The sequence below is a fragment of the Recurvomyces mirabilis genome (assembly GCF_035927965.1).
Source record: "Recurvomyces mirabilis strain CCFEE 5264 chromosome Unknown scaffold_16, whole genome shotgun sequence".
In the NCBI taxonomy this organism is placed as follows: domain Eukaryota; kingdom Fungi; phylum Ascomycota; class Dothideomycetes; order Mycosphaerellales; family Teratosphaeriaceae; genus Recurvomyces; species Recurvomyces mirabilis.
Window position 1 is genome coordinate 515777 of NW_027041950.1, and position 26012 is coordinate 541788.

The 26012-nt window shown below is 53.1% G+C and overlaps 13 protein-coding genes across 13 annotated transcripts; 6 read left to right on the forward strand and 7 right to left on the reverse strand.

Moving 5' to 3' along the window:
* Positions 1 to 3651: 3651 nt before the first annotated feature.
* LTS14_006467 (uncharacterized protein) lies at positions 3652 to 4672 on the reverse strand (the record flags this gene model as incomplete). Its single annotated transcript, XM_064839163.1, has 3 exons — positions 3652 to 3745; positions 3817 to 4471; positions 4525 to 4672. 3 exons carry the CDS (start codon positions 4670 to 4672, stop codon positions 3652 to 3654), a joined length of 897 nt encoding a protein of 298 aa, XP_064693411.1.
* A 1332-nt stretch (positions 4673 to 6004) lies between these two features.
* On the reverse strand, positions 6005 to 6922 carry RSM10 (mitochondrial 37S ribosomal protein rsm10; the record flags this gene model as incomplete). The annotated part of the gene is made up of 1 exon (XM_064839164.1): positions 6005 to 6922. One exon carries the CDS (start codon positions 6920 to 6922, stop codon positions 6005 to 6007), a length of 918 nt encoding a protein of 305 aa, XP_064693412.1.
* A 307-nt stretch (positions 6923 to 7229) lies between these two features.
* On the forward strand, positions 7230 to 8254 carry PNP1 (Purine nucleoside phosphorylase; the record flags this gene model as incomplete). The annotated part of the gene is made up of 2 exons (XM_064839165.1): positions 7230 to 7513; positions 7591 to 8254. 2 exons carry the CDS (start codon positions 7230 to 7232, stop codon positions 8252 to 8254), a joined length of 948 nt encoding a protein of 315 aa, XP_064693413.1.
* A 97-nt stretch (positions 8255 to 8351) lies between these two features.
* Positions 8352 to 9293, reverse strand: fcf2 (dTDP-fucopyranose mutase; the record flags this gene model as incomplete). Its single annotated transcript, XM_064839166.1, has 2 exons — positions 8352 to 8741; positions 8970 to 9293. The coding sequence occupies 2 exons, from the start codon at positions 9291 to 9293 to the stop codon at positions 8352 to 8354; spliced, it is 714 nt and encodes a 237-aa protein (XP_064693414.1).
* Positions 9294 to 10508: 1215 nt separating this feature from the next.
* On the forward strand, positions 10509 to 12184 carry LTS14_006471 (uncharacterized protein; the record flags this gene model as incomplete). Its single annotated transcript, XM_064839167.1, has 5 exons — positions 10509 to 10593; positions 10646 to 10785; positions 10844 to 11028; positions 11078 to 11090; positions 11135 to 12184. The coding sequence occupies 5 exons, from the start codon at positions 10509 to 10511 to the stop codon at positions 12182 to 12184; spliced, it is 1473 nt and encodes a 490-aa protein (XP_064693415.1).
* A 409-nt stretch (positions 12185 to 12593) lies between these two features.
* On the forward strand, positions 12594 to 13784 carry LTS14_006472 (uncharacterized protein; the record flags this gene model as incomplete). Its single annotated transcript, XM_064839168.1, has 2 exons — positions 12594 to 13656; positions 13714 to 13784. 2 exons carry the CDS (start codon positions 12594 to 12596, stop codon positions 13782 to 13784), a joined length of 1134 nt encoding a protein of 377 aa, XP_064693416.1.
* Positions 13785 to 13948: 164 nt separating this feature from the next.
* LTS14_006473 (uncharacterized protein) lies at positions 13949 to 16011 on the reverse strand (the record flags this gene model as incomplete). The annotated part of the gene is made up of 2 exons (XM_064839169.1): positions 13949 to 15712; positions 15763 to 16011. 2 exons carry the CDS (start codon positions 16009 to 16011, stop codon positions 13949 to 13951), a joined length of 2013 nt encoding a protein of 670 aa, XP_064693417.1.
* A 910-nt stretch (positions 16012 to 16921) lies between these two features.
* On the forward strand, positions 16922 to 18232 carry ERF1 (translation termination factor eRF1; the record flags this gene model as incomplete). The annotated part of the gene is made up of 2 exons (XM_064839170.1): positions 16922 to 17827; positions 17858 to 18232. The coding sequence occupies 2 exons, from the start codon at positions 16922 to 16924 to the stop codon at positions 18230 to 18232; spliced, it is 1281 nt and encodes a 426-aa protein (XP_064693418.1).
* Positions 18233 to 18421: 189 nt separating this feature from the next.
* LTS14_006475 (uncharacterized protein) lies at positions 18422 to 18653 on the forward strand (the record flags this gene model as incomplete). Its single annotated transcript, XM_064839171.1, has 2 exons — positions 18422 to 18484; positions 18537 to 18653. 2 exons carry the CDS (start codon positions 18422 to 18424, stop codon positions 18651 to 18653), a joined length of 180 nt encoding a protein of 59 aa, XP_064693419.1.
* Positions 18654 to 19169: 516 nt separating this feature from the next.
* PHA2 (prephenate dehydratase) lies at positions 19170 to 20055 on the forward strand (the record flags this gene model as incomplete). The annotated part of the gene is made up of 2 exons (XM_064839172.1): positions 19170 to 19229; positions 19282 to 20055. 2 exons carry the CDS (start codon positions 19170 to 19172, stop codon positions 20053 to 20055), a joined length of 834 nt encoding a protein of 277 aa, XP_064693420.1.
* Positions 20056 to 20583: 528 nt separating this feature from the next.
* HTZ1 (histone H2A.Z) lies at positions 20584 to 21107 on the reverse strand (the record flags this gene model as incomplete). Its single annotated transcript, XM_064839173.1, has 2 exons — positions 20584 to 20901; positions 21012 to 21107. The coding sequence occupies 2 exons, from the start codon at positions 21105 to 21107 to the stop codon at positions 20584 to 20586; spliced, it is 414 nt and encodes a 137-aa protein (XP_064693421.1).
* Positions 21108 to 22119: 1012 nt separating this feature from the next.
* Positions 22120 to 23598, reverse strand: LTS14_006478 (uncharacterized protein; the record flags this gene model as incomplete). Its single annotated transcript, XM_064839174.1, has 1 exon — positions 22120 to 23598. The coding sequence occupies one exon, from the start codon at positions 23596 to 23598 to the stop codon at positions 22120 to 22122; it is 1479 nt and encodes a 492-aa protein (XP_064693422.1).
* Positions 23599 to 23937: 339 nt separating this feature from the next.
* On the reverse strand, positions 23938 to 25878 carry LTS14_006479 (uncharacterized protein; the record flags this gene model as incomplete). The annotated part of the gene is made up of 4 exons (XM_064839175.1): positions 23938 to 25166; positions 25222 to 25293; positions 25344 to 25410; positions 25483 to 25878. 4 exons carry the CDS (start codon positions 25876 to 25878, stop codon positions 23938 to 23940), a joined length of 1764 nt encoding a protein of 587 aa, XP_064693423.1.
* Between the last annotated feature and the right edge of the window lie 134 nt (positions 25879 to 26012).

Sequence of the window (26012 nt, forward strand, 5' to 3'; positions counted from 1 at the left end):
TTCTGTCCGTTCGTGGGCCAGGCACTATGCTCTGTGATTCCGTTGATGAATTACGATCCATGTATAACACGAGCACATTCAGCTCGATGCTCCTCTTTCAGCCGCCGACTGACAGATTACATTTCCAGGTTTGCTGATCGGACAAGCGCGGTCTGAAAGAGCAGCCATTGGCAGTAGAAGTTACCTGCGGTGTGAGAGCGTCTGATCAAGCGCGCGATAATACCAACGCAAGGTATCGTTGCAGAGGTGGTTATAGTGACGGAGCCAAAGGCGCCAGCGGCGCGGCAGTCACGCCGCCCAGCAGCACGACTGTTGGCATCGCCGGGCAGTGATCATAATGAACGATGTCTGTCGATCATTGTAGCTGAAGTAGCTGTGCTTCGAGGAATGCTAGACGCAACGCCAAGATTGGAAGAAGAGGATAGAACATATTCTTGCGCAGCCAATCACTTCTATTACATTGTTAGCGCTCGGGGTGTGGCTCACCACGGCCCGTCCCGGCAAATCAGTTAGCCAACTTCACGTTCCCCGCACGCGCGCTCTTCATTAGACCCGTTCTCAACACGATCATGGCTGTGTTTCCGATTCAGTCGGATGGCATACACTGCCGCCTTCTGCAATGCGTTGGGGATATAAGATGTACAACGCCATACCTTATGCGACGACCAGATCAAGGTAAACTGTACGGAATACAGTATGGCTCCTTCATATCTGGAAAGGCGACACTGCAGCTGGAATAGCTCACCTATATCCCACAACGTGAGCGCAGAGGTTCACTGCTGTCAGACATCGGCAACGGTCAACAACCTGATTCCGAGCACTACGCTATCCGTGTTGACGCTTCAAGTCACTCTTACCAGCTCGTGGACAGTGCTGACCACTGTTACTGCTACACCACTTACATCAACCACTCTGCCATCAACGGACCCAGTTGAGGTGACGCTGGTGCCGCACTCTGCTGCAGCTATTGGTCGCCTATCCTCCGCATCCCGTACTATAGGGTTCGGAATCATGCAGAAGAACTCGAAGGTCGACGAGGGCTGGGGACTGTGTGATGGAGATCTGGTACACGACCAGTGTCTGGAGCTTGGGCCATTCAACGGGAAGCGTGATTGTGTTCAAGGAGCTCCCTCTCTGCGAGCCATACCGTAGCAATCAATCTTCACTTACACCGAAGGAGCGAACATTGTTGCTTTCTGCTTGCTGTATTTTGCAATGCTAAAAAGCTGTTGTGACGAGTATCTTGCGCAATGGTCAAATGTCCAAAACCACATCAGATCGTTGAGAACTCATCAGAACTGTCGCCGGTGTCGAGAAGGATTTCTGGACGAAGAGGTTCTTAAGCAACACGTTCAAATTGCAGCCTATTACAGAAGACTGGTCAGCGCATCACCGGAAGCAATGGCGAGTTCGACTCAACGGTGCATAGGCATACTAAGCATACTCTTGCAACGATGGTGGCGGCACAGACCCAGCATTCATGACGTTGTCCAATGGTTCGCCAAGCCTGAGGTGAGCCAGCATTTTGGAGGCTTCACTATAGCTTGCCATCTTGAAGCTTCCCAGGACGCCCATCTCGCGATCAAGCTCAAGTATCTTCGGATCTAGTTTGTGTTGAAGATCCTGCATGCGCGTGACACCCTCGCTGGGAAAATCGAGGACGCATTGCGAATTGCTTGCTTCGCAACAGCGAGCACATGCCGGATATTTTCCAGAGCGCTGCCAAGCAGTCAGCGAAAATTTCGCTTCTCAGAGAGGGTCTGGAAAAGGCGGAAGAGGCGTACTTGCGTCATCCTAGTTGAGATGGGGCGACGGACTGGCGTTGTGTTGTGTCTGAGCCTTGCTTACGGTACCGAGGCGCCGCCTATTGAGATCGTCGAATGTCATACCGTGCAGTCTTACAGTGCCGTTTGGACGCTGTTCGTGGAAGGGGGTGCAAAGTCGCTCTGAGCTTGTCGCTTACATGGCTGCTGTAACAAAGTGGTTCGCGACGCTGATCTCTTTAACGCTCAATGATGCTGGTCACGTTAGGAGAGGTACGATGCCGACAGCGGAGCAAGCTCTGAGTACTGAGGGTGGATTCGTTCGCTACTGCTCATCGCTGAGCCCAGCTCTGGTGTGGCTGCTGAACGCCTTAGGCATCAGAATTGGCGGATAAGGGGGAATGCTCCGAACGACCTCTTCGTACTCATGACTGCACTCACATTTGCTACGAATGCAGGGCCCTTATCGATCAAGGCTGGCCTCCTGACATGGTACTTGGCTCAGCCGACATTGATCTGGGCATCGTCTTAAATGACTCCGTCCCCAAAGTACCACCTGTTCTACTAGCTTAGTGATTCGCTGCTGAAGCAAAGTTCTTTGACTCTCTTGGCTTTTCCGAACGGCTCGGCTTCAACTTCCTGATCACATGCTTTCTCAAAGTAAGGAAGCCTCGGCTAACAGTTGAAAGATGCCAGTACTGATCACAAGCAGTGGATGATACTACCAAGCATAGAGAATCACCACCGCATACCTTCTTCTATGCGACCAACAGAGACGCAATTAGAAGTTCCGCACTCGCTGTGCTTCGATCTTGTACCGTGGTCAGTATTGCGTGCCATGAGTTTCATCTGCATCTCACATATTTCGAAGGCCGGATATTCGGGACGCTCTTATATTGGTTCCAACCTACTGTCATACCCTGGCTAGAATCTCGCCAGTTATCGCCGCCTTTGTTTCAGTGAACTGGCAGTACTCTCTGGGCGACATAATTGGAATCGATGTCGATGACGGTACATAGAAGCTAAGTGCACTATTCAACGGCATATCGAAGATGCTGGCAATTAGTCTGTTGAACATTGAGCAGTTGACCGCATTCACACCCTGGAGTCGAAAGTCAGGTATTGAGTATGCCCATACATCGCCCTTTTCAATCCTCATGTACGTGCTAGTCAGTCACGCGGCTAACAGTGGAAGCGGCTAGCTCGGGTTGTATGGCTTGGGCCGGGAAGAGACGGCGATGGAGTGTCTAGCACGCTCCGAACAATCAATCTTGACGTAGCGAGGGTTCATGTGGCAATTACATATACTTGGGCGCATCGAGTCCTACTTAGGAACTCAAGATCAACGGATGCCTCCTTGAAGTTCGTCGAAATGCTCGGTTCGCCTTAGATTATATCCGCCTGCACTACGCTTGTGAATTCTCTGTCTGCATTGAGTCCATCTGAATCAACCCGAACACTCTAGTGGAGGAGGCAGATCAAGTCACTATGATGGGCTCAATCTGTACACATGTGCACGCTGGCGTGCTTGGACGAATGCGTCAGCATAAATTCGCTCCTTCTCGTTACTGCTCGACGGCTGAAGATGACCTACCGTGACCCAATGTCTAGCAACGATTGGAGTCAAATGTCACACGCAGCATCGAGCCTTGTTGAGACCATACCTTGCAGCTCGACTGCAATAGAGAGTGCTGAGAGGCAGCGGTTCCGCATCATCTAGGTGTCAGCATAGCAGGGTCGTGAAGGTGGCTTCATCATAATTCGTTGTTCTGCTACTTAATGCGCAGGCGGAAGGACGAGACAGTGCACTGGCTCCTGTTCCATACTGCGCACAATACCATCCCGAGCTCATTCCGTGACAGCCCCACCCAGCTTCAACAATCTACTCTCACAGACCCAAGGCCGAGCTGATCCCACCGGTCAAATTAGCCAAGATCTCGGATCCTCCAACAATGACCTCGAAGGCGTCCTTGTACGAATCCCTAAACGCAACAAGTCAGTCTCAGGGAACACCAAACAAGCATAATAGCTCCGCAACACAAGAACGACTTACGCAGTAATCGTCGCCCCCTCCGGCACCTTCTGCGGATTCGCATTATACAGCTCCAGAATCATGTTTCCCAGACTCGGCAGCGTAACAGGCTGCGCACTCGGCCTCCAACCCAGTGCATAAGGCAACTTCTCCTGCTCGAACATACTCCGCACGTAATCGACTTTGGCCACCCCCGAGACAGGATCGCTCATCGTCTGGAGATACAACGCCGTCTCGCCATAACTCAGCACGAACTCCCTCAATCCATACGTGAACGTCGGGTTCTTGACCATACTATCGTTGACCCGGGCGTATTTCGCTTGCGACGCGGTGGGGATATTGGTGTATGCCATCCCCTTGTAGAAACTCAGAACTTGCTGCCAGTTGGGGTTGTAGAATCTATAATCGTTTCCGAAATAGGCGTCTTGACGAGATAACGAGGCGTCGTGTTCGATGGGGAAATCGTGTTGGTTTAGGTCGTTGAGGTCGAAGGAGCCGGCTAGGGGGTTTGGGGAGGAGAGCAAGCCAGCGGCTCCTATTACTGTGGTGAAGTCGGCTCCGATATTCATTCCTGCTGCGAGGCCGGCGATCAGATGGGGAATGGTCATGTTTTTGCCGTTGTGGTGGATGAAGCCGTGGTTGGCGAGGGTGTTGAGGCCGGGGCAGGGGGAGCGGACTGGGATTTGTTTAGCAGGATTATATCTCGGTGCTGGAGGGTCGTGATCGTACCATCGCCAGCGCCCGGTGCCTGAAAATTGGTGAAGCGTAGATCGTTGGCTGGTGCTGGACCGAGACTGGACAGGAGACCTGGGATATCGAGAGCAGCTGCATAGCTGACCAGCGTAACGGCTGCTGGGAGGGTGAAGCAGGACAGCATCTTGGATGTCAAGAAAGATGGGACTGCAGGTTGTGTGGTGTGAAGTGACCTCTATTGAATTCTCTACCAGAAAGAACGAGGGATAGGAAAGGTAGTCACCTTAAACGACTAAGCAGTGGATATAAGCATATTCTCCCAAAGCATCATTCGCCATCGATGATCACAGGACCACCAAACAACCATTGCCTAGCACAACGTCTAAAGACTGAAGTTCCCAATTCCATCGCCAAAAGTGCCAAATCAAGGTCCACTCGTTTCGCAATTGGCGTAACGTCCTCCTCGGTATATGGTTGTGATGGCCAAGATCTGCAATGATCGTCCGAAGATCTACGGGATTTGAGTTCACTCAAAGGTGGAATGGCAGAAAGAAGCCTCGGTGTCACCAAGTTCTTTTGTTGACGTGCACTTCTCCGTGTGACTCTCGAAATCAAAACAGGTCTCATTGTTATGAAACGGGAACATCAGTATGGGTAGGTATAACTTCTCAAAAGGGCAGAAGGATGAAGAACCATCGAGGTCAGTTCCGCCCAGGACGAAGAGCTTCGTCAAGATCAAGACCGACCCTTGCCCAAGATGGGTTCGACGAACTTGTAGCACATCGTCTGAAATCGCGTACATACTACCTACTCGGATTGTAGAGACGTACGAATTTGGGTTGACGTTTCGTCGCGACGAAAATGCAGCAACCAGCGCCCCTGCAGAAGTGGCGCCCATGGTAAGCAAAGGCTTCTCATGCTCCTCCTCCAATCGCATTGTCAAAGGCCGAGGCATGAAGGCAGCGGAAGTTTGCAGCGGAGCCAGGTGTCCAGCTAGCAAGCTCGTAACGATTGCTAGATGCTGTTGTGGGCGGGCAGTTATCGCTTGCGGCAACCGGTGTGCACGTCGTGCGGACGTCCAGCTCCCGGCGAGAGCGTGGCTAGATCGTATTCCAGCTTCGTAGCGAGATTAACGTCCTTGTGATTTCAACTCGCTGTGCTGGCGGTGTTCGGAGCCTTTCAGCAAGAGACTAATTTTGTGAGAGAGACCACGAGGTCGAGAGTGGACATCTCTACGTCTCCGTATAGGTCGCCTAGTGCCTTTGATGTGCCCCACTGTCGATGGTGCTCCAGTGTCGAAGGTGCTCCATGGTTCGTCTTTGCCTCTAGCCTCGTCGCTCTTTCTGACGCTTGGCATGTATAACCCGGTTGTCGGGAGACTATCACGAAGTGGTCTCTGATATTCCCTGCGACCGTAGGACGTAATAAAGCTGAGCTCGCACCGCCCTTCGATCAGGACACCTGACCAGCACATCCTGCCAGCCACCCGACCACCAACGCTTCAGCATTGCCGGGTCTATTCTGCCTTTGCGGCATCCACTTCCTTCCCAGCCCTAGCCCGGGCAGCCTTCTTACCAACCCTAACACTCTCCACCCTCCGCCCCGCACTCGGCACACCCCCCGCCCCACCCATAGCAGCATAAGCCCCCCACCTCGCCTTGAACGGCTCACTCCCCAACATCCCCTCCACCGTCTGCGCATGCTTCACCATCAACCCCTCCTTTCCCCCAACCAAATCCAACTGCTCTCCTAACCTCCCTGCGATCCTCTCAGCTTCAGCATCCATATCCTTACCCGTTTCCAAACTCCCATACTCCCACACATTAGCCTTCATACCCACCCCATAATACTGATGCTTCTTAACAAAAGCCAACCACGTGGCCACGACTTCCGGATGCCCATCCAGGATCTTGATCCCTCTACTGACAGTCCTCCTCTCAAAATTCTCCTGCGACTTCTTATGCACGAAATTACTCCTCGGCACGGTCCAGCGTTCCACCTGTCGCGGTAGCGCAATGGGACCCTTGGCGGCGAGTTTGAGGTAATATGCAGCCCGCAGGCAGAAGTCGGTGAAGACTTCGAGGTTCCGGATGCTGTAAGAGCGGAGTTGGAGTTCGGCGGTTTTGATTCCCAAGGTGGGGGGGTGGCGGAGGGGGTCGAGGTAGGTTGCTTGCACTGCGCGGGGGAGGCGGAGATTTGCTAATTCTTGGTCGATGTTGGCGGGTGTAATTGACGTGGGAGGCGCTTCTGCTGCGCCCGGTGTCAGGTCGAGGTGGCGCGAGGCTTCTACCACTGTACTGTCGTGTCGTCTTTGATTTGTGCCTGATATCGTGCATCGTGGTAATGGCAAGCATTGTCCGTTGGTGGTAGGGCTAGATATCTTGACTCTCTTCGTCGCACTGATGAGTGCACGAGCACACGAGGGTCCCGACATGTTGACTCACTTCGGACGCAGATAGATATATGGCAGCTCAATATCCTACAATCATTTAACCCATCCAATACTGTACCATCACCCATCAAAAGTGCGGCATGTCGGGAAAGCACAGCCACATGTCGGACAAAAACGCCCCACACAAACATCCACCTCCACCTTCCCACCTTCCCTACCTCCCCTCCCTACCCCCCCTCACTCCTCTCCCGTGGGTAGGAGAAGAGAAATGGAACTCCTCCACCACGCCGCCTCGCTCTACCACTCATTCACTCACATCGGTCACACTCTAGGAGACGCCCACGACGAGATGACCACATCAACATTCCATCGCGCAACCGAAACGGTCGAGTTCCTACGTCTGAAGCTCCCACCCCAGTTATCTCGGCCTAGAGTAGCGATAATCTGCGGATCCGGCTTGGGCGGGCTCGCTGACACGATCAGTGGGAGTGCAGAGAGGGTTGAATGGGCTTATAAAGATGTGCCCAACTTTCCTGTTTCCACCGTGGCGGGACACGAGGGCAAACTAATCTTCGGGACGATGGGGGAGGGAGCGAAGAAAGTACCAGTAGTATTGCTAGTAGGACGTGCACAGTATGTAGCTCAAGCAAACTCCACAACATTCGATATCGTACACAATTCTGATCGTTTTCTCTCTCTCTCCAACTCAGTTTCTACGAAGGCCACGAAATGCCCACCGTAACCTTCACCACCCGCGTCTGCAAACTCCTCGGCGTCGAAACCATGATCTTGACCAACGCCGCCGGGGGCTTAAATCCAGAGTACGCAGTAGGCGATATAGTCTGTCTGAACGACCACCTCAACCTCGCTGGCCTCGTCGGCTTTCACCCTTTACGTGGGCCGAACGAAGAGGAGTTTGGGACGCGGTTCCCACCTCTGAGCGACGCGTATGATATCCGGCTCCGACAACTCGCACACCGTTCTTGGACAGATCTTCGACGTCAACAGCCGAGCGAGAGGAGGATGCATGAGGGTGTTTATGCGTTTGTGGCGGGTCCGACGTATGAGACGAGAGCGGAATGTCGGATGCTGCGGTCCTTGGGTGCGGATGTGGTGGGGATGTCGACCGTGCCGGAGATTGTTGTGGCGAGGCATTGTGGGATGCGGGTGGTGGCTTTTAGTCTCGTGACGAATAAGGCTGTGCTCGAGCCGACTGTGCGGGCTGATGCGATGGAGTTACAGGGTTTGACTCCGCAGCAGTTAGATGAATATCTTAGTCGTGGACGGGCGAGCCATGAAGAGGTGCTTGAGGCTGGTAGGCAGGCAGCGGTTGATATGCAAGGGTTGGTGTTGCGGATCGTGTCGGAGCTGTAGATGGTCGGCAGTGGTGACTGTATACCTCATGGATGGCTGTAGTCTGTTTGATTCACAATAGCATAGCGATGGCGGAAACATATCATGGATGCAGCCCTCAACCAGGACCCTTCTTAAACCCACCCTTCCTCTGCTTCATAACACCCTTGTAGAACCCCTTCTTCCCACTCGTCTTCTTTCCCTGCAACTCCCCATACTTCCGCCTAAACCTCCCCGTCTCCTGCTCACCGGCCAAGACCTCCTCCACGAAAGTCCTCTTCCGCTTCTTGTTCTCCACTCTACCCGAGTAGAATTCTGTCGGCCCCTCGATAATAGTACCCACCTGACTATACTCCGGCGCCTGCATCTTCCCGCCATCTTTCTTGTAATGCCGATGCGGATCGAGGACGTTGCGCATTTTGAGGAGTTGCAGGTCGCGTTTGAGCTGGGGTGTTAGGTCGGTGGCGGGGAGGTCGTACCAGGCGGCGCCAGAGGTGGCTTTCTTTTTCTGCTCACTCATATTAGCCGAGCTCATGCGTATACGAGAAGTGTTGCGGTAAAGGGGGTAGTGTAGAAATGCAAGTCAGAGTAACTATGAATATAAAAGGCTCTCATGACACGGAAAGGCATCCATAACGGTGCCCGGACTCCGCTCGAGATTATGAAGATTGGGATTATTTTCCTCATGCAAAAGATGGTAGTAATAGGTGGAATGGAATGATATAGGCAGACATACCTTAAGAGCAACCTTCTTCGCCGCCACGGGGTCCTCGACCTTGCGAATACCGTCGGCTTGTTTTCTGTGCTTCTCCTCCAACAGTCTTTTACCATCCACTGAGGCTACATCGCCTTTAGTCTGTAGGTATGGCTTCTCCAGTTCGCCGGCATTGAGCTTGGGGAAGGTGTAAGAGTTTTCCCTTCTCTTCACCATATGCTGGTCTGGGTTTTGCTGGAGGCGTGCCGTGGCCTTCGCTAGCAGCTGTTCGATCTGCTCGTCGGACAGTTCCACCTCGTGTTCATCGTTCTTATCTGCCAGTATGGCCGTGTCCAGCGCCGCCATCATTGCATGATTTGTGCAGAGACTGGAACTTCTGTCAATTTCAAGGTGAAAGCCAAAGAATTTTGACAGGCCGGTGGGGGACGAAGCGCATGACTAAGCCTGCATGGGCTAGCGTGAAGCAATAACATATAACACATTGCTCCTGCCTTTTGCCCACAGGCCCAGTGTATCATTCGATTGGTCGCCTACCTGATCTGTCGGTCCATGGGTCTGGATGGAGCAGCCACCTCACACGGTGTCAAGAGACCACTACGATCCTCCGGGAAAGGATGTCTCTGCCACGTCCGCTTCGTCAACTCGTCTAAGTGCCAAGATTCTATGTACTGAACGGGCTGTGACCGATGTTGATCTGGAGTGGTCCGACGAGGCTCTGGCTCCGATATGCGGTCTTGGTTGTGAGGCACTGTGTTAGTCGCCTCACGACCGCTCAAGCCAGCAGGAAGCACCACAGTCATCAGCGAGACCGATGAGTCTTGCAGCTGATGGCAGTAGTAGTGTTGCATTTACTAGCACCCAGACGGCTAGCTTGAACCTCAATGTTTTGACTACGAACAGTGAACCTGTGGTTTGTGATGAGCTCGGGTACGCTATACAGCGCCTTCTTCGACGATGACGCTCGAGTCGCTCAATCGTCGTCGTAGTCATATGTTAGCTCCTTGTGGCAAGGTGTGGCGGTAGCTTGCTTCGTCTAGTCTGGAGGACAATGTCCAATCCATTTACTATGATACCACTTTCTTCCGTCATTAGCAACGAGCATCAACAGGACTTATGTGCTGCCAAGCCTTCGTCCATCGTCCGACGCATGGTGAGCTTTGATCACGGCTGCCACTGCCCTCGGGTGCTTGCCTGACTGGGGCGACATGACCTGCATACACAGTTTTCGCCAACATGTCTCCCAAAATTAAAGACGTAGGTCTCTTCCAATATCCCGAGACCTCCAACCCTCCACTTCCTTTCTTGGGTTAGCTCTACCTCCGACCCTGTCGATCAACCGACATTCCCGCCCTCTGATGCTGTCGAGCTCTGCAATACATAAACCTTCTTCATCGATCTGCATTCACAGATCAAGGAACGAGGACATTCCATCATATATGTGCATACCGTGAGGTCAAGACCAGTAGAGTATCCGTCTAGTCTTCTCACCTTCTCCATCATCACTTCCTCAACACCTGTTATACTTTTGATACTAGAACAGGCTGACCTGACAGACACAACATGGCCGAAGAGAAAGAAATCTACATCACTTCCGTCTCGTACGGTTACGTTTTAGCATGGCAGTCTGCTGGTAGCCCAAGCTACGGTATCTCTCACTCTCTAATGACGGGAGTAAGCATATACTGATCATTGACCAGCCGTCGTGCAAGTGCGCGACCCTACTAGCAAAGCCCAGCGTTGGGTTGTGGAGCCAAGCGATGAGAAGAATGTGGTCGCCCTCAGAAACGCGGCGAATGGCGGATACCTGAATACCCAAGAGGCAAAGAACTTCGGCAAAGTGAGCAGTATCCCATTCCGGGCTTGATATGGCGCATTGACACTGACGGGGTACATAGGTAGCAGTTGGAGCGAAACAGCTATGGCGGATCGATAGCCCAGACTTCGTTCATGCGCAAGGTGGAGTTCGGTTACAACCACAGTCTTTCGACAAGTACTTCCTCAACCACGATGGCCCTCATCGGACGAATTTTGGCGACCGAGGGCAAAAAGCCCATATGTGGCAATGGCAAGTCGCGATAGCGTGAACCCATCTCTGTATATTGATGGGCTCAAGCTAACACTTTTGGCAGGGAGGTGAGCAGGGTTGCTGCGTTGAGCGAGGAGCAATGCTGACAAGGCCATTCTAGCAACGATGGGAGATTAATAGTGTTTGGTATTTAGGAACGACTGGAGATTTCGATGCTTTGGGTGCGGCGACGGGGCAGGCAAGTGCTTCGAATGAGGAGTCGGAGAAGAAGATCAAGGATCCCGAGGCGCGGGAAGCAGCCATTTCGAGCCGGGAGAGCGATGTGCAGAAGAAGGATAAGCAGGTACAAGATAAGGAGGCTGATTTGGCCAAGAAGAACAAGCAGGTGGAAGACAAGGAGGCTGAGATGGCCAAGAAGGATAGTAAGCAGCAAGAAGATTTGAGTGCTCGGCAGAAGGAGTTGCAGGATAGGGAGACTAAGCTGGCAAGTGAGGAGGAGAAGCAGAAGAAGAAGAATGAGGAGGATACCAAGCAGTTATCTGAGCGGGAGAAAGACCTCGCTGAGCGAGAGAAGTCAGCGAAGGAGAATAATGGCAAGGCGCAAGACTATGAGCAGAAGCTTAAGGATCTCGAAGCAAGAGAGCAGGGCCTGGCGTCGAAAGAGAAAGACTCTGCTGAGTCCAACAAGTCCAAGCAAGAAGAGATCCAAGCACGAGAGACCAAGCTAGTGGATGAAGAGAAGAGGCGAGTGGGGGAGGCCGAGGAGAAGGCCAAGGACGTACAGAAGCGTGAAAGTGATCTCGAGGAGCGAGAGAGGCAATCGAAGGAGGCTGATGAGAAGCTCAAGGACTTACAGGAGCGTGAAAGTAATCTCGAGGAGCGGGAGAAGCAACTAAAGGAGCGGGAGAGCGCAGCCAGCAAAACTACGTCTTCTGGTGGCGATGCCGAGAAGACACCAGACTCCCGCGCCAATCAGTCTAAACCCAGATCTGCACAGAAGACTACGACCAATGGCGCGACTTCAGATCCTCGGGACGACCAGCTCAAGGCTATGCACGAGCGGCTGGATAATTTGGAGAAGCAGGTCAATGGGAAGAGCGAGGCCAGTGGCGACTCTGCTGGTAAGAATTCGTGTGATCATAAGATTAGTCGGCCCCCTAAGAAGCTTGAGAGGAAGGTAGTGGGGTATGTTTATGCGCCTAAGGAGTGAGATCGGTGGGTGGAGAATGTTGTACAGTGGAAGGTGGCTGTGTTGAGTTGTGCATGGGAGGGCGGTCATGAGCAGAACAGCGGGTATTGAGCCTAGCGGTTTGTTCTGACTGATCGATTAAAAGTTGCAGGGGATGTATCATATACGTGTATACAAAGGAAAGCCCTCACCCCCAGTCACAGCATAAACCCATTCATCCTTTCTGTCTTGCCTGCGTTGAACCCTTGTGCTTAGTATCATGGCTGCAGTACCGTGATAGGCTATACGCCGGTCTTTGCAACTCCATGCAGGACCGGGTGGTCTGTGGGGAAAGCTCTCCATCAGTTGAGGTAAACTCACGTAGGCACATGCCAACCATGGCTTCCATTCTCACTACCCCCGACACTACTGTTCGAGCTACTCAGATATCATGGCGACGACGACACGATGCCTACGAGCCCAATGGCTGAGACGAAGTGTCCGACGAGCACCCTCAGCACGATGGCAGTCCTCCTTCTCGCATCTGGAGAAAGAGATGATAGAACGCAAGATTCCGCCTATATTCGACGACCTGACACCACAGTCAAGCTACCGACTGAACACGACCCTCGCCGACTTCCTGTCTGATGTTACGCCTCCTGCTGTCCTCCCACCAACGGAACCAGCACAAGTCCTGCCGATACCACACCATCTGATCTACTTCGAGCCGACGAAACGACAATCGCAGATGCTAGCCGATGGCACGAACCCTGATCAATCACCCGGTGACCCCTTCGTACGTCGGATGTGGGCTGGTGGATATGTGCTGTACAACCACGGCAACCCTTTCACGCTCGACTCCGGACGCGGTGTCTGCGCGGAATTCATCCGCTCAGTTACAGTCAAAGGCAAGCCAGGAGAGGAGAAGCTCTTCGTGCGGATCGAGAGGAGGCTGGCACGAGCAACGAAAGAGGAGATGCAGCTCCTTGGCCCACCCCAAACCAACATATCAGAGAAGGAAACACTAGAACACCGCGTCCGCCAACGCCTATGGCGAGACAAAGACACAGATTTCGGTCCTTGCTCGATCCTAGAAAACCGCAACATCGTCTTCATGCGCGCTCGATCGAAAGAAGAAGCCGCTCGTGATACGGAGAAAGCGGCTGGCAAGCAATTGCAGCCCCAACATAAACCCGATTTCACGCATACCATAACCCCAGACGCCAAACTATTATTCCGCTTCAGCGCCTTGACGTTCAATGCCCACGCGATCCACTTGGACCCAGAGTACTGTAGAGAAGTCGAAGGGCATCGAAGCCTGCTTTTCCACGGCCCATTGAGCTTCGTGTTCATGATCACGGTCCTGCAGCAGCAATTGCGGAAGCAAGGGAATGAGGTCGTCAAGTCGGTGGAGTATCGAAATCTGGCGCCGTTGTATGCGCATGAGGCTGTCACTTTCTGTGGCACGAAGGTCGCGGAGAATAAGTGGGAGATTTGGACGCAGACACCGCAGGGTATGTTGAGTTCGAGGGAACGTTTTGAGACCGAGATCAAAGCTAATGGATCACTAGGCGGGCTTGCTGTGAAGGGCACCGTCGTCACCGAGCCAGGAAGTATCGATCGCTCGAATCTAGACGTGTAATTGCCTCTGGTCGACACGAGCGTCTCCGCTATCTCCTCGACTTCGACTTCACGTAAAAATGCACTGTGGCCATCCTGGTTGGTCTGCGAGATCCGTAACTACTGTATTCTAATATCCTCACTATCAGTGAGAACGCCTCGCTAAGACACCTGCTTTTCCAGCCTTCATATCGGGATGAAATTGAACGCCGTACTGACGACCGCCAACACCGTGCTAACAACAATCAAAGACCAATCCAACGCCTTCTGCTTTTTACTCAACTCCTTGCCAAAAAGCTTGAGATGGAACGCACATGGCAGAATGATGCAAATGGTGAAACATGCCACTGATCCAAGCAAAGACATTATGGTGTCGAATTCGGGTATCGCAATGGCCAGCACGACGAAAATGATGGTGCATGTGATTCTTATGACGATCTTGAGGATGCCGCGAGTCCAGCCCGAGAGGCCGGTCAGGGCTGCGCTATCCGACATGGCGCGGGCGTCGAGACCCATGAACAGTTCCAGTGTACTGACGATCGGACGAGCGTTGAGCGGGACTTTCGTGAGTGGGATGATGGCCACACAGACGACGATGAAGACGCCGATCCAGGTCGGATAACCTTCGGTCGTGAGCACATTTCGAGTGATCTCGTCCTTGACGCCATCGCCGTACATGATCAACCCGATGACGGCCATGAATAGATCGAGGGTGAAGACGAACGAGTAAGTCACATTCACACCTCGTCGGTACCGGTAGGGGTGGCGCATGTCGCGGTAGATATTTGGGAAGACGCTGTGGCCGCCCCAGGGGGACATGAGGATGCCAAAGGCTACTGGTAAGGTCATCCAGTTCGCTGGGAAGAGGTGCGTCTGTGCTGGTTGACGGAGGGAACCAGGTGAGGTGGGTTTGATGAGGCCATCGACCAGTATAGCAATAACGATGCCGAAGCAGGAGAGGATGCCGAGGATACTAGTGAAGGATAGGAGGCGTAATGGGACGAATCCGAGGGGTGTGAGAAGAATGCCGCAGACGACCTTCCACTCCGTATTACCCCAGCCTGGTATCAGTGCGTCGAGACTATCCGCGAACAGCACTACCAGAGCTACATTGGCACCTATCAGTTCGAGAACAAAGAGGATGGACGTTCCAACCCGAGCCCAAGGACCAAAAGAAACGAACGCCAGATCCGCGAAAGTAATGAGACTGGTATCCACATCGGCACATTTCGCGAGAAGCTTAGCTGTATAGCATGTACTGGCGCCGGCGAAGGCGAAGAAGATCAGCCCGGGAATCCAGCCGCTCATCTTCACTGCGAGTGGGAGGGCCAAGAGGCCAATGCCGATCAGGACATTGACACTGTTGAAGATGGTCTGCGGCAGAGTGCTCTGACCGACGACAACGTTCACCACCTTGCCATTGTCTTCTTGTACTTGTTTGACAAGCAATGGCTCTCGCTCCTTATCTGGCTCGGAGATGCCTTTCGTCTGCTGCTGGCGAAATAGACGTCCGGCGTGCCGCATAGATGGCTCATTGACCCGTGACGCTAGCGAGCCCCATGTCGTACCGTAGCTTCCTCCGAACGGTGATGCGAGCGAGGGCTCGATGGCGAAGATACTATCATCGTGGACGCCTGACAACCTTTGCTGAAGCAATGGTTGATTCTCTCTACCCCCAGTTTGCGGCGTGTATGGTTTCTGTGGTTGGATCTGTCGTTTGCTAGGCGTAGCTGTAGGTGTCGTCTCGTCGTCTTCCTCATCCTCGAATACATCTGGCTGTCGACCCTGTTCATCCTCTTGCAGGGCCTGTCTAAGCAATGATCTCTGCCCTTTCGCGTGGCTAGCGTCGCTGTCCCGTGGCACTTCGTCCTCGTCTGCGTATCTAAAGCTCGGTCGTAATGGTGTCACCTCGTAGAAGCCTGCTGCTCGCTGCCATGATCTTGCAAAGTTCTGTAGAGTGTCAGTACCTATCTAGCTCTAGATCATTCCCGCAGACATACGTCTATGGAGTTGACACCTCCAGCTTGTCTCAAAGCTTCCACTCGCAGTGCCATGGACGATCTTCGTCTCCGCATCTCTTCCTGCGTGCTGTGGCCATTCTCCCCGTCCTCGGAGTGATCATGGTGCTGCTCGCTCTCCTCATCGAACAAGACTCTGTTGTGACTGAGACCGGAATCGTGCGAGTCTTGTCTTCCACCATTCTCGTACGCCGTCCAGCTGGCAGGTAGTTGTCCGCGTTGTGAAGGCATTGCAAGTGGTTGTGTATTGAAAAAAGCCGTCCACTCGCAAGCCTTAGAGCTGTTGGAAGCTTCCAGATATGCTTTGCTTTGCTGTAATATGAAGAAAGAAGATTGTGCAGTGGAAGAGGAAGTGCAGCTGTCAGAGGCGAAGTCGGCATGCACCTGCCCGACACGTGCGTGTAGAGATCTACTTGCGTTGTAGAGGACAAAGTACCTACAGACCAGGGCAGGACCGTCCTTATCCGTGACCAGACCTTTCACAAGCCTTTCATATCATTAGCTCTGCGTTCCCTGCGGCCCGCGATTTCGTGCATTGCCATGCTCTGTGCATCGCCGCCATTGTCGACAAGGCATGACGGCTGTGGAGTCCCGTTATCAGAGTGAAGCTGCGAGGGTGATAGCAGGAGTGGATGGAGTGGGAATATATCCTTGATACTGCTAGATTGGAGACCTCCCCGGATCGTCGAAACGTAAAGTGATTGCTATTGAGTAATTCAACCGGCAGCCGAAGAGGGTCTGCTTCTCAGATGTGAAGTGGGGCTCTTCCGTTTTGTGGGTCATTACTGTGGCGTCGACAAGGGTTTGATGGTGAGATTCGAGATTCGTGACGAAGGGCCTCTGCGTCTTTGCGGCTGTGCGGGTTTTCGAAATTTGGTGAGCGCACGGCAGTTTGTACGAGCAGGCACCAACGACATCATTGCAGTTGACTTATTGCGGAAGATATTACTTGTGTTGTAGGTGAGTGAATGAATCGTTCTACATGTCATCTCCGTAACTCGAATCATACAAACGAACGCGGATGACATAAGCCCCACCACAAAATCCCGTCTTCGTCTTCGCGCATACACTTCCCACCAAACACCGAACTGACAGTGATTCTGCGACCAGCGAGCGTGTACACGCTCCGAACACCGCAATCATGTCGGCCCAACCTCAAGCAAACGAAGCGGAGAAGAACATTGAGATGTGGAAGGTGAAGAAGCTGATCAAGCGCCTGGAACAAGCCCGTGGAAACGGCACATCCATGATCAGTCTGATCATCCCGCCAAAGGACCAGATCTCGCGGATCGCCAAGATGTTGGCGGAAGAGTTTGGTACGGCGTCCAATATCAAGTCTCGTGTCAATCGACAATCAGTGTTGGGAGCCATTACATCCACCCAGCAGAGGTTGAAGTTGTACAGCAAGGTTCCGCCGAACGGACTGGTGGTATACTGTGGTGAAATCATCACGAGTGAAGGCAAGGAGCGGAAGATCAATATCGACTTCGAGCCATTCAAGCCGATCAACACCTCGCTCTATTTGTGCGACAACAAGTTCCACACTGAAGCATTGAGTGAGCTGCTCGAGTCTGACCAGAAGTTCGGCTTCATCATCATGGACGGAAATGGTGCACTTTTTGGAACACTATCCGGCAACACTCGTGAGATTGTGCACAAGTTCTCCGTCGACTTGCCGAAGAAGCACGGCCGTGGTGGTCAGTCCGCTCTGCGTTTCGCCCGTCTGCGTGAGGAGAAACGTCACAACTATGTCCGCAAGGTCGCCGAACTGGCCGTGCAGAACTTCATCACTAATGACAAGGTCAACTGTGCTGGTCTCATTCTTGCCGGTTCCGCCGATTTCAAGAACGATCTCAACCAGTCGGATCTTTTCGACAACCGCCTGCAAACCAAGGTCATCAAGGTCGTCGATGTCAGCTACGGTGGCGAGAATGGTTTCAACCAGGCTATAGAGTTGTCCGGCGAGACTTTGTCGAATGTCAAATTCATCCAGGAGAAGAAGCTCATCAACAAATACTTCGATGAGATCAGCCAGGATAGTGGTAAAGTATGCTACGGTATTAGCGATACTCTCAAGGCTCTAGAGGCTGGTGCAGCCGAGACACTGATCGTCTTTGAGAATTTGGAGATGACGCGTTGGCAGCTCAAGGCCAGTGAGGGTCCTGAGGTCATCCTTCACACTACCAAGCAACAAGAGACCGATCGTTCACTCTTTCTCGACAAGACCACTGGACAGGAAATGGATGTCATCGAGCAGTTGCCATTCTTGGAGTGGCTGGCTGAGAAGTATCGCGACTTTGGCGCCCAGCTCGAGTTCGTCTCGGACAGATCGTCGGAAGGCAACCAGTTTGTGCGTGGCTTCGGTGGTATCGGTGCTATTCTGCGATATGCTCTCAACTTTGAGCAGCTGGTCGATGTGGACGAGGATGAAGATGAGTTCTACGACGATTGACAATTGAGCGACCTCGCAGGGGGCGAGGCGTCCAGCAAGTCCACAAAGGCGAGCAGTCCGCTTTCCGACACGAAGGTCCCGACGCCTCCCACGCAGCAAGATGCTGCGGCCGCCACTGTCTCAGCAGGAAATAATGAGACCAACGACCGTGCTGCAGCAGCGGCTACGAAGGAGACGCCGCCTGCGACTATGGCCCAGCGAGCTATAGCGAAAACAGAGGCGCTCAAGGCTACCATTACGCACCGTCCCAAGGTATATTTTACCCTTTTAGCAATTGTCATTGGTCGTGCTGACGCGTTTGCAGACATCGTCGCCACTTAAGGCAAGCATGACGGTCGAACCGCCTCCGCTACCACCTCGCGCGGCGTCCCCAGCTCTGCACATGAATGTCAATCGCTTCGCTGTAGAGGCTGGCTACTGATCGATTTCGTGGACGGCTCGGCTACGCGAAGGCGGTAATGAGAAGGAGTGAGGTGGCTGTAGTCCTTGAGGCTTGTGGATCAATGCAAGAGAGGATTGACTACATTGTTGGCGTACTCTAGCATAGATTGATCTCGAATATACTTGTTGTGAATCTGTACCGTGCCAGACCCAACCTGCGTATTACAACATTTGGCGATTTGCTGAGATTGCCGTTCAGTCAGTGTAGTTGTGCATCGTCATCGTTACGGCCCCATTGTCCAGGATGGCTTGTAACGTACATTAAGCTTGCCGAATGCTGCGTGAGTGGATGAATGTGTTCGAGCCGTGGGCCAGGCGTTATCAAGATGGTGTGAGTGTCAAAATTCTGAACCTCACCTCATGTCTTCACTCGACCTTTCAACCCTCGCACAGCATCCATCGTGGAAGGACTTGAGCATCTTTTCAGCGTTGTCACATTCAGGAACATGTTATACAAGAAGACTTGATCGTCGATACAGTGAATTCCGCCATCATCATGGCCCAGAACAAAGACAGCGTAGCATATCTCGGGCCAAAAGCTTCATATACTCACCAGGTCAGACCGGCAATCCCGAACAATCTTTGCATCAGCTCTGATCAGTAGACAGGCAGCCCTAGACCGCTTCCCAGAAACAGAACATGAGCTCGTCCCACAAACAACAATAGAAGACGTTTTCGCCTCCGTCCAATCCGGCCAGGTCAAACAAGGCGTCGTACCGTTCGAGAACTCCTCTAATGGCTCCGTGGTCTTCACCTTGGACCTCTTTGCAGATCCGACCGGAAAGTATCCCGATATTCTGGTCTGCGGCGAGATCTATCTACTCGTACACCACTGCCTGCTCGGTCATGCTGCCAATTCCTCCTTCAGCGACAAATCCACTAGCAATGGAACAGCTACTGACGGTGAGGGTACGACCTCGCCGGCAAAGCCGCTATACGATCTGAGCAGTGTCAAGAAACTCTACTCGCATCCTCAAGCCTGGGGCCAATGCAATATCTTCTTGTCGAAATACCTAAAGGGCATTGAGAGACTAGACGTCTCGTCAACGTCGAAAGCGGCTGAAGTCGTGGCACAGGATACTACGGGAGCGAGTGCAGCGATCAGTAGTCGAGTCGCCGGGGATCTCAACGGGCTAGAAGTACTGGGTGAGAACATCGAGGACAAGGCTGGAAATAGCACAAGGTTTTTCGTGCTCCGGCGGAAAGATGACCAGACTTTTGTGGCAGCGGATGGAGAAGCAAACGAAAATGAGACACGATACAAAACGCTGGTCTCCTTCACAGTTGCTCACGGAGAAACGGGTGCTTTGGCAGATTGTCTGGCAGTGTTCAAGAAGTATCCTGACCATTTTATACACACCTCCAACGCAAAACCCTGCTAATACTGCCTCAGGTACCGGCTCAATCTGACGAGTATCAACAGCCGACCGAGTGACGAATCGACATGGCACTACATCTTCTTCGTCGAGTTTGTAGGTCAGAAGCGCGCAGATGGTCAAGGTGGTGCGGTGAATCAAGCATTACGAGAATTGGATGGGGCTGCGCAAAGCTGGAGATGGCTGGGTAGCTGGCAGACTGCACTTCCCAGCTAACAATGTAGGCTGTCAAGCAGCTCGTTGGCATGGGAGAGATCGGGTACTCAACTGACACTGTGAGAGGCCAAGCACTCTGCACGAAATGCTGAAAAATTTGATAGAATTTCATGCAGTCACCCTACAGCCACGGGATCCGAACAATGGATCCTGCGCCGAGAAGAACGGAGCGCCGCACCAGAACCCGCACAAATCGCAGTCCCCGTTGTACCTTCCACCAAACTCCATAACGTCCACTTCATAATCCGGCACTTGCGCGAAGATTGTCCTCTATGCTAGAACTAGCACGCGCGGGTATCAAGCCTCCCCTCACGCCTCCTAAGCGTCCACCTTCTTGCCCTTCTTCTGCTCCACCTTCAACAACAGAGCGCGGTTGATGTGTGGCAGCACACCACCAAAGGCGATCGTGGCGCGGATGAGCGTGTCGAGCTCCTCATCACCGCGGATGGCGAGCTGCAAGTGACGGGGCGTGATACGCTTGACCTTCAGATCCTTGGCGGCGTTGCCGGCGAGTTCGAGGACTTCGGCAGTGAGGTACTCGAGGACGGCGGTGACGTAGACGGCGGCTTTGGCACCGACGCGCATCTTGTTCTGGGTCTGGGACTTGAGGAAACGCTTGACGCGACCGCAGGGGAACTGGGAGGAGTGGTATTAGTCGCTTTGCGACGCGTAGTGCGAAGGAATGCGCTTTGCGACGCGCTCGAGTCATGTTTTGGTGATGGATGTTGTGACTGGCGACAACGTACCTGGAGACCAGCCTTGGCCGAGTGAGACTTCTGCGACTTGCCAGACGTGTCGGCGCCAGCTTTGCCACCGGTCTTACCGCCAGTCTTGCCTGTCATGTTGTCAGAGGTTGCCTATCTGTCGCGCGAGGATCCGAGCTTTTCCATACCCTTTCCACCTGCCATTGCGATTATCGATGACCGGAGGTTGCGTGGATGTTATCGATGTGTTCTGGTGACCTGTTAATATCTTTCAGGGTGGTTGTTGTGTATGTCGATGCAGCAGCGGTCCGGCGTCTAGATTGTTGTTTGATGATGAGAAACGCGTCTTGCGGGGCTCCCGGGCTTTGAACTTCGAAAGAAGGCTTGAGCGCTTCGTTTATGCACGGGCCGCTTGATATGGCGAACGCCCAAGGAGAGGGTTGGCCACGGCGAGATCTCGATGCCTGGACTGGGCAGTTGATCGCTGGATCCAGTAGCCAACGCAACCCTCGATGTTTCCACGCTCCTTGTCAACCACTTTTGGTTGTCAGTAAAGAGTGCGATACCTTGCTAATCGTCCTCGTCAGTATTGCGCACAAGGCGGCTGCAAGAAGAGTCCTGAATCGAAATGAAACGTTACAGTGAATGAAGGGGACAGTGAAGGGAAATGCTTTCTCGCAGCAATTAATACTGCAAGGTCAGATAGAGGACTGGCTGGTATAGCCAATCTTCGCTTGTTGACCTGTGGGCTTCTGTATACTGTTTCATATTGTCAGTATACTTTCTCAGGTCCTCAAGGCCAACATTGTCACATACCTTAGCACTGGAACTCTTATACGTCCTACTCACTCAATCTACCGCAAGGTCTTTCAAGGGAAGAAAACTTGCAAATGTGTTCAATATCGCTGGTTGAAACATGGTCGTTCATCTGTAGCACCTCCATGTCTGGACACGGACTAGCGCGTTTGCCTCAGGCCATCACATTTGTGAGGTCTCACACGATATCAAAACACTACGTGACCTACCTCGCGTGGTCGACTGCAACAATCAATCTAGTCGCAGAGATCACTGAAGACTCACTATAGTTGCAGAAATGCATTCTGAGTAGATACGGATTATACACGTGCAATAACGCGGGCAAGATACTCCTCTATCGTACAGGTTTTCGTAAGCCTCCTTTCACCCTCTGCTTCTCATCCAAACTACCAGCACCACCCTCCTTCAACCCATGTCGACTCCGCTTGACACTCCCATCCTTCCTCACAGGCGCCGGCCCACTGAGCAAAACACTCAGCTTCTCCCATCCTTGCTCCAGAACCAAGAACGGGCAGATACAAATCGACCACGCTATCTTCATCGGTAACGCGATGATGGCACTAGCCGTCTCGAGTAAGTATGAAAAGATCCCGCGACGCTGTGACGATTGAGCGGCCACGGCTGCGAGGCTTAGTGCGTCTTGTAATCGGGTCTCTAGGCTGTTTAGGCGTTGCTCAGTGATCATCGTCAGAGTTGTACTGCGTTTCTCGTAACGTCGAACGGCACGCTCTAGACCTTCCAAACGTGGTTCGTAGCGTTTACGCATTTCCGTGCTGAGCTCGGCCACGTCCTCTTTCTGCGCTACTGCGACAGTGGCGGGGATGAGACTATGATCCAAAAGCTTTGCTTCAAGCTCTGCCAGGCGAGCACGCAGAACGGACAACTCGCTTCCCGGAGATTGCTCGCTACCAAACCCCTCCTCATTGCCGGACACAGTACGCTGGAGGTGCATTGTCCGAGCACTGATCAAGCGAATCAACTGACGTGCAGGTCGGAACTCGGCGGCAAGGAGGAAGATGGAGAGGTTGTAGTCGGAGATCAGTCCACTAGACGGTCTCGACAGCTGACCTCGGATGACGTGTAGTAGGTAGGCTGAAAGGACTGGGAAGGCGAAAGTGGCCAGGAATGCGAGTCTCTCTTGTGCCCGAAGATCTGCTGCGGCCTTGGCTTTCCTCTCCGTATTCTGCACCCCACTCTCATTCGTCTGACCATCGGCTGCAGTCTGTTTCGGTGAGTACTCGGCGGAGGATGCCATCTGCACCGCAATATCATCCTCATCCAGGTCGTCATTATATGCTATATTCGGATCTGCCCTCCGTCGCTGTTCCTGCGCAGCATGATACCAATCCCACGGTAACCTCAAACTCCAATTCAAGAAAATGGCAGCAAGCCCAAGCAATAATACGTCCGTCACGAAAGCCGAACCGTTCTTGAATAGTAGACCTCCCAATGCAGGCAGTATAGCAAATGCGAGCGGAGTGCTATGCCAGTGGGTCACCTCCGCTTCCTCATGGTCACCCTCTCGACGCCTGCTCGCGGAAGGGTTGATTATGTCTTCACTGAAAGATGTCACGTCCGAGAGTATCGAAGATCTTCGACGAAGTAGCTGAGGTGGCTGACCTCGTGTGGGCGACAAGCTCTGTTTACTGGATGGTCGGCGGGGAAGTGAGGGTGGGTCAATCGACTGTGAGTCCTCGGGTATTGTAGGCGGTCGAGCAGGCATGCGGTATCTCACCGACGTGCCCTGAGAGCCTCCAGGCTGGCTAGCCGTAGTGGACGATCTTGGTGGAGGGACGGGCTTGATTTCAGCCATTGTGGGCTTTCGTAATGAGTGTGTTTGTGACTCCGAATTGGGGAAGAAATGACCAAAGAACACAGACTTCAATCAGCAAGCAGGAGCACGACCAGCGTGCCTTCCACTTCTGACATGCATGTTCGTCGTTCAGGTAGTAAAGAAGTCACGAATGACGGCAGGGCTGGTGACGCGCTGGCGGAACGTGGGGTGATCATCCAGCCGGCAGATCACCCACTTTGTCGGAACACTGCGGACAGCTACGTTACCACTTTGCACAACGACCATTCGCCGTGCTAGGTCATTTGTAGAGATCGACGGCAGTATTACAGCTGATAATGTTCTGAAGTACATAACATCCTACCCAGCCAGCTTCAACCACCTAGTAGCCCACGCAGCCACCAGCGCACTAATCGCCCCGATAAACAAACAAACCGCAATCCCACTCACCCCGTCCGTCCCATGATGTTCCTCCACGGGCGCCTCAGTAGCCAACTCGGGACTCTTGCCCGGCTCCAGAATGGAAAACACCACCCAACTAATCGCCGTCCCGACGAATTGGGGGAGCGTGGTGTAGATGTTTAGGATACCGAGGTAGATTCCTGACAGCTCGCCGGTGGACGTGTTGTCTACGATTGAAGCGTTGGAGGCGTGGCGGAGGTGGAGGGTTCGTGGGGAGGAGCGTTGGGAGGAGTGCGGGGATGGGGGGGTGTTCATTTCGATGGAGTCGTTGGAGAGGCGGCGGTATGTTCCTCCGTTCATGCTGTTGGCTAGTGGGAGTGTCGAGCTCATTTTGTTTACTTCGACTCCGAGGAATGTGCCTGGTGCCCAGTTGCCGACTGCATACGGTATGCCGCAGAGTGCAATGACGACAGTAGCAAAGCCCACGGATCGGACGAAAGGGGCGAAGATCATCGAAGCGGCGAAGATGAGGTTCGCTAGCATCCAGGCTGTGAGAAGGGTTGGTTTGGACTTCTTCAGAGTCGATAGTACGGTATGTAGGTTCTCGGGTGGCCGTGGTGTATAGCCGTTGTCTTCATCTGGCGACTGGACTAGCCAGGGTAGGACGATCGAGGCAGCGAAGCAGATGATGGCGAAGACGATGAAGGCTGTACTGCCTATCCGGCCGACGTTGGTCAGGGCGTCGCCTGTAGCATTTGGCGCTTCGTGGCGCAGATAGATCTCGCCGACCCATGTGCTGCCGTAGAAGAGGAAAGGGAACCAGCCGATCCAGGCCCAGAACTGCACCATACATATCGCGTTGATTCGTTCTGGTGCGTGGAGTGTGGTGGTGAAGATTTGGCGTACTATCTGTAGCATGCTCTCACTATTGCCACCGCCCTTACTATGATCCTCCGTCAGCTCATGATCAACCTTTCGCCATAATTGTGAGACATACGTGTTGGCAACGTAGACACGCTCAGATACCGCCCAGCAAGTCGTGCCTTGCGCAACAGCCATCGCTATTGCAGCTATAAGGCAGACCTTCTTGAACTGTGAGTCGCCGAGGAAATTGCCAGTCAATGCCTTCAAGTCCAGTGCACCGAGTCCGTACATGAGTAGCTTGCCGACGCCAGACATCCTGCTGACTGGCAATAGTCAGTATTACTCTCTTTAAAAAGATCAGCCCAGTTTCTTTCTCACCCCAGGCCGAGCCTAGCTGCTGCTTTTCGATCGGGAGTGCATCGACAACAAGAGCCCGACAAGTCGATTGAGCTAGGAAACAGGTCAGCACTATCCATACCCGGATACGAACTACTACTCACCAATATTGATCACAAAATCCAGAACATAAATATCCACAACCGCCACAGCAATCGCCGCCTTCCTCCTCTACAAAATCACCGAACAGTCAGCACTCATCATCCCAGCACCCAGCACCTCTCTTGTCAGAAAATACCATACACTCTCCCTCTCCAACCCAAACAGCCCGACAACCTCCTGCGTCCACCCCAAAACCAACAAACAAACCACCACCATCACCGTTCCAACCACCATGAACGGCCGCCGTCTCCCCCATCTCAACGTACTCTTATCCGACACCATCCCAATGACCGGCTGCATCACCAATCCACTCAGGGGTCCCGCGATCCAGACAAGAGATAATCGACTCTTACTCAGACCGAGGGAGAGGAGATAAGGGGTCGCATAGGTCATTTCCGTTCCCCAGCAGAAGTCCAGGCCGATCATGCTGGTGGTTAGGAGGGCCATTTGGAGGCTTTCGGAGGAGCCTTTGATGCGGGGGAGGCCGACCCAGGAGGCGTGGTTCGGGGTGGTGGTGGAAGGCATTGGAAGGGTCATCTGTTGGGTTTTGTTGTGAGGTTGGTTGGAAAGAGGGAGGGTGGTTTTCGGTTTGTGTTATGGAACTTATGGACGCTGGTGCGACATTGTATAGTAAAGCGTCGGGGCGCCGGTTGGGGTGTTGGTCGTCATAT